This window comes from Cannabis sativa, chromosome 1 (assembly GCF_029168945.1).
Source record: "Cannabis sativa cultivar Pink pepper isolate KNU-18-1 chromosome 1, ASM2916894v1, whole genome shotgun sequence".
NCBI classification, from domain to species: Eukaryota; Viridiplantae; Streptophyta; class Magnoliopsida; order Rosales; family Cannabaceae; genus Cannabis; species Cannabis sativa.
This window is the reverse complement of record NC_083601.1, coordinates 14,409,698-14,415,389: the sequence shown is the minus strand read 5'-3', so window position 1 is coordinate 14,415,389 and position 5,692 is coordinate 14,409,698. Positions and strand designations below refer to the sequence as shown.

At 36.1% G+C, this 5,692-nt stretch overlaps 2 protein-coding genes across 2 annotated transcripts; one reads left to right on the top strand and one right to left on the bottom strand.

Moving 5' to 3' along the window:
* The first annotated feature begins 945 nt into the window (after window positions 1-945).
* LOC115705443 (leucine-rich repeat extensin-like protein 6) lies at window positions 946-2,878 on the top strand. The gene has a single exon (XM_030632779.2). It carries the CDS (start codon window positions 1,269-1,271, stop codon window positions 2,571-2,573), a length of 1,305 nt encoding a protein of 434 aa, XP_030488639.1. The 5' UTR covers window positions 946-1,268; the 3' UTR covers window positions 2,574-2,878.
* A 287-nt stretch (window positions 2,879-3,165) lies between these two features.
* Window positions 3,166-5,472, bottom strand: LOC115705442 (acid phosphatase 1). The gene is made up of 3 exons (XM_030632778.2): window positions 4,790-5,472; window positions 3,651-3,860; window positions 3,166-3,529 (listed from the first exon to the last, which is right to left on the bottom strand). Exons 1-3 carry the CDS (start codon window positions 5,176-5,178, stop codon window positions 3,352-3,354), a joined length of 777 nt encoding a protein of 258 aa, XP_030488638.1. The 5' UTR covers window positions 5,179-5,472; the 3' UTR covers window positions 3,166-3,351.
* Between the last annotated feature and the right edge of the window lie 220 nt (window positions 5,473-5,692).

Sequence of the window (5,692 nt, the reverse complement as noted above, 5' to 3'; positions counted from 1 at the left end):
CGGGCTTGGGACAATAATTAATGTGTTTTATACACAGCAAAGGAAAAAAAAGGGTTCTCTTCTTCTCCATTGGTTAAATGAAAAATGGCAATAAAGTGAGTTCAGGTTTTTGTTGAAGTTCATCATATAAAAGGCCAAAGCCAGCTGGTGCTTAGTGTAGTTATCCACTCCTCATTTATGGAAAAATAAGTAAAAACTTTGTCTCTTGTATAGGCTGCTTCCTCAAAACTGTGCACCTTTTACAATTATTTAACTTAACCAAAAATTAAGAACCAAAAAGAAAAAGAAAACCAAAAATTTGACAGTTGCAAGAAATTATATCATTAGGACAACTTGACAGTTGGCACTTGCAAACATATTAAGCTACATTAATTACCAGGGGGAAAAGACAATAGTAAATGAAAGAAAAAGTACTCACTCTCTTGTTAGGTATATATATTGGTTATTATTGGAGCTCAAAGCCTTCACCAATAGAACAAAAGAAAGTGAAACATTTAAGGAAATGAATTGAATAACCCACCAAGCACAAACCACACACCACTCTTTTTCAACACTTTCTAAAGCAACATAACAGCTACTTACATTAAGTAACCATTCACTTTACTTTTTATGGGTTTGTGGTAAAAGTAAAAAAAAAATGAGAGCCCTTTTATGTACAGTGTTTGATTATGAAATTTGATATTAATCATTGGTTGGGTTGAAAATTCTAAATTTAACTTGGTAAAATACTCATCCTCAAATATCCCTATCAGTCAAAGAAGTTCAATTCAAAGGCTTTGCTGCCACTGATTCACTGAACACCCCCTTGAATATGGGACTTGTTGGAAGTTAAAATATTCAAGTGATTTCTTAAGTGTAATTATAACAAACAAAAAAAGATTAAAGAAACAATAAACAAGCTTGGAAGTCTGAACTCAAACTTCCTAAATAAAATTTCTCTTTTTTTTCTCATTACATTAAATCATAAAGTCACAAACCTGATCACACACACATCACTCACAACAAGTCAACAAATGTACAGTTAAAATAATATAAAAAAAATAAAAATAAAAAGGGTGTTTTTTTATTTTTCTATTAAAAAAAAAAAAAAGAAGAAGAAAAACAGAGCACTAATCACCACACTCGTCACCACCAGCCAAAGGCCCAAAGCCAATAATAAACCCCACCATTTTTCCATCATTAAATGCTACAACCTTATTTGGACAACTTTAACAAGTAAATCCCTCATCAGAAAGTGAAACATCCTTGGGCTTATTCTGAACCTGAAAATGGAGAAGAGCTGCCTTCTGGCTTTTCTTCTCTTTCATACAACAATTATTATCACAGAAGCTGCATTTGGTGTGAGCGGTGGCGTTGGTGTTGGTGTCAACGTAGGCTCTGGAAACGGCGGCGTTGGTGTTGGCATTGGCAACGGAGGCGGTGGGGGTGGTGGTGGTGGTTTTTGGGTTGGAAATGGAGGTGGAAGTGGGATCAATGGCGAAAACCCATATGATTATTCTTCAGCTTCGAAGCTAGAGAGAGCTTACACTGCTCTACAGGCATGGAAATCTGCGATCACAGATGACCCATCTGGGATTTTGAAGTCTTGGGTGGGAACCGATGTGTGTTCTTACAAAGGAGTGTTTTGTGCAGATCCTCAACCCCAAATGGGAGCAACACCTAATCCGGTGGTAGCCGGAATAGATCTCAACCATGCAAATCTTCAAGGGACTCTTGTAAAGGAGCTATCTTTGCTCACTGATATATCTCTTCTTCACTTAAACACAAACAGGTTTTCTGGCTCTGTTCCTGAAACTTTCAAGGACCTTACTTCCCTCCTTGAGTTAGACCTCAGTAACAACCAGTTTTCAGGTTCTTTTCCTAGTGTCACACTCGATATCCCAAATCTCATCTACTTAGACCTCAGATTCAATAAGTTTTCAGGTCCCATTCCTGAAAATCTCTTCATTGGAAGACTTGATGCCATATTTCTAAACAACAATGAATTTGATGGTGAGCTTCCACAAAGTTTGGGGAACTCACAAGCTTCAGTGATTAACTTAGCTAATAACAAGTTCAGTGGAGACATTCCTTTTAGCTTCGGATTCATGAGTGGTTCAAAACTAAAAGAGATTTTGTTTCTGAACAATCAATTGACGGGTTGCATTCCTGAAGGAGTAGGAATTTTCACAGACATTCAAGTTTTGGATGTGAGCTTCAATACTCTAATGGGTCATTTACCAGATACCATCTCTTGCCTTCAAGACATGGAAGTTCTCAACTTGGGACATAACAAGCTTTCTGGGGTTCTTCCAGACCTCGTCTGTTCACTCAAAAGTCTCATGAACTTAACAGTTGCTTACAACTTCTTTTCTGGGTTCAGCCAAGAATGCAGCAAGCTCTTCTACAGGAATGTGGGCTTTGATTTCTCTTTGAATTGCATTCCGGGGAAATATATGCAGAGACCTCAACCGGAATGTTCTGTCATCCCCGGCGGCGGATTAAACTGCCTGAGGATTCCAGCTGCAAGGCCTCTTGTTTGTGGGGCAGTGTCTATAGGTTCAGAAAATGTTACAAGCTCAGGATCACCATGAGTGAAGGTGAAGAAAAAAAAAAGGTGGGTGGGTGAAAGGTTGTATTATTAATTATTAGTAGTTATGATTTAGATCGTCCCCATTTATTTCTTTTCTGGATTAGGAATTAGTACAGCCAAAATTCTGGTATCTGTCTTCAACAGATGAGATGAGATAGATCATATCCAGAAAGCCAAGCCAGTTTTTTTTTTTTCTTTTTGGGGGTTAGTTTCCACTTTCCAGATAAAATACTGTTAATTACATATTAACCAATAAAAAAAATTGTAACTTTATATTGAAAGAAATGGATTTATATGGTTATGTCACGTGATTAACCCATGTTATACCAATCTGATACTGTTGGTTAATATGGGTTCATATGTTTCATGCTGGATATATCATAATCGATTGTCTGCTTAGAATCACGGGAATGCTTTGAATATATATATAAATTTTCTCTCTGAGATATTATTAAGCACAGAATCTTCCTTCATGTGAGACCCAACATCAATTTATTCTGTCGTATTGATTAAAGACCGATTTAGACTCTGCTTGTTTTATCTTTTTCCTAGGTTTGCACGGTCAATTAAAGCTATATATGACATAATACGCCTTGATCAAACACTTACTATTATTTTTATTTTACTTTTGTCGAGACCTTGATGTTACTTAAAGAATAATATACTAAAAAATACAACTCACAAAATGAACACCAGTCCACCACCATCATAATTGTCAAGAGAATTATATCAAGCAATCAAATTACAACAATAGTCTCAAATTTGATGATATATTTTGTTCAGGCGATATAGTACATTGGATTGGGAAGTTTAAATGATCTCTGGGCTATTGCAAAACCCAACAAGTCGCTCCATTGATCACCTGAACTCCCATGAATGGTGTAACCTTCATTTATTAAATCTGATCTCTTTTCAGATTTGTATACAATGGCTGGTTTGCCTTGATCTGAAGGTCCCCTGTATTATAATCACAAAGAAAATCAGTCAACCTACCAAATATGTAAATATATGTGCATTAGATTTGGTTGCAGGATATTGTATTGTACCCTTTAACAATCAACTATCTAGTGTTGTGTACCTTAAAAGCAACTTCTCCCAATTTTTGTAGCCTGCAAAGTAAAGGTTTTGGACAGTAACATTTCTTTGATATTCACTTCGCCCAGTTAGAAGAAATATTTTGATCCCCAACTGTTGCAGTTCTTTGTACAATCTCAAACTTTCTGGAATAGCAGGTGCCTGAGCCATTTCCACCCATTCATCAAAAGATTTCTCGTCGAAGGTCTCTGATCTGTTCAAGAAAGAAACTTAAAAAGGTTCAGTTTTTTATTCATCAGAAATTTGTATAAAGAGGAAACATAACACATCGTGTGAAAATAAATCTGCTTTAGGAAAACTAAACCAAACCTAAAACTTGCATTGTATACATTACTCAATACTACTACTGGACAAAAACATCAACATAAAAAAAAATGGTCAAGGAATAACTTTATCTTCAACTAAATTTCAAGATAAAATCCTTTATAGTACAGTATGAATTATCATTGTCAGTTTCTTCATGACTTCGGGTCAATCTAAAAGTCTACAATGGTCGATGGATAATCATGAAACTCGTTGGAAATATTGATAACTAACAAAGCTTAATGTCTAAAGATTTGAATTAGCCGCCCCTTATAACAAACTAATCATCAAAGTCTAGCCATCAAACAACGACCAAACATATACCAAATGTTTGAAAATTTCACATAATTCCAAATAGAATTTAAGCCTAATTCTAACATGGTCCTTTTAGCATTTCAAGCAAAGGTTAATTGAAGTAAGAAAGCAGTTACGTTACTGTCAAATAGCTGAAGGATATTCCCCCTTTTTCATAAAAAAGAATCTACCAAAGCTTTTATGTTGTTTTCCTTATTAGCAATATGCCAATGTAAACCAAAATATTAAATACCATATTTCACTAATGTTGTTTGGCTTTCAATACTAATTTCCCTTACGTTAATTCAGCCAAAAAAAAAAAAATGATATTTCTTTCCTCCTATGCAGTATTTCATCGCGTCAAGCTTCGAATGGTCCATTCAATCCACCAATGGCGTTTCAAACACATGCCTAACCTTTCTTGACCGCAAATCACAAAAGCGACAACTATTATTATTATTAAAGTCATTTTCATTTTTAATTTTGAAACGAAAATTAATAGCTGGATTATCGTTTCAGGCTTACCCAAACCCGTGTGCCTCGTAATAAGGCAAATTCGTGAGAAGAGTCTCGTCAATGTCAAAGACCCAAGCGTCCTTCCCATCTCCAGCGATCTCCAGAGACTTAGCAAACGTTAAAGAGTTACCAGCAACGACCTCCGAGTCAGACTTATACCGGTCACCGATCATGTAATCCTTCACGAAGCTCCGGCATCTCGTCGGTATCGTCGACCAGTACCCAGCATCGTTCGTCTCTACGGAGAATCTCCAACTGTCGCAGTACAAAGCATTTTTATCGGAGACTAGATTCACCTTCGGCAAGATTTGGATAATACTTTGGGGGAAAGCAGTAGGAATTTGACCGATGAGCAATAGAAGGATCGTATATACAAATAGACCGGTACCGGAGGCCATTGCCGGCAAACCGAGAAAAAGTGTTGACGGAGAAGTTCCCGGCTTTCTCTCAGGTATCAAAAAGACCAAATAGAGAGAAAGAGAGGGAGAGACACAAAGAGAAGACCTTTCCGGGTCCTTCTGTACAAATTACAAAACAGTAATTGGACCCTATAAATGTTTTCTCCTAACAAGAGGCCAAAAATGATAAGGCTTATTAATAATCGAGGCCCTTGTTTACTTGGCTTATTCTCATCCGACGGCTAACAATGTTTTTCTTAAAATAAAAAGTTTTATTTGTTTTTTTTATTTATTTATACAGGCTTATAACATTTTGCAGCATTATTTGTTTTTGGGAACACCTTCGTTAAACAACCATGATTACGTACTGTTAGCTAGGGGTGACCATCACGTGAGTTTGACATGAACACAACTCGAACTTGATATGAAATTTTGCGGGTTCATAAAATTTATTCGAATCGTGTTTATGTTTATATTTTATAATTTTTGTTGTGTTACAAATTAGTGTTAGACT

Excerpts from the sequence above, each read along its gene's own strand:
- LOC115705443 (XM_030632779.2), top strand. The coding sequence starts at position 1,269 with ATGGAGAAGAGCTGCCTTCTGGCTTTTCTTCTCTTTCATACAACAATT.
- LOC115705442 (XM_030632778.2), bottom strand. The coding sequence starts at position 5,178 with ATGGCCTCCGGTACCGGTCTATTTGTATATACGATCCTTCTATTGCTC. Across the intron at positions 3,861-4,789 it reads TACGAGGCACACGGGTTTGG|ATCAGAGACCTTCGACGAGA; the intron begins GTAAGCCTGAAA and ends TTTCTTGAACAG. Across the intron at positions 3,530-3,650 it reads TGGGAGAAGTTGCTTTTAAG|GGGACCTTCAGATCAAGGCA; the intron begins GTACACAACACT and ends ATTATAATACAG.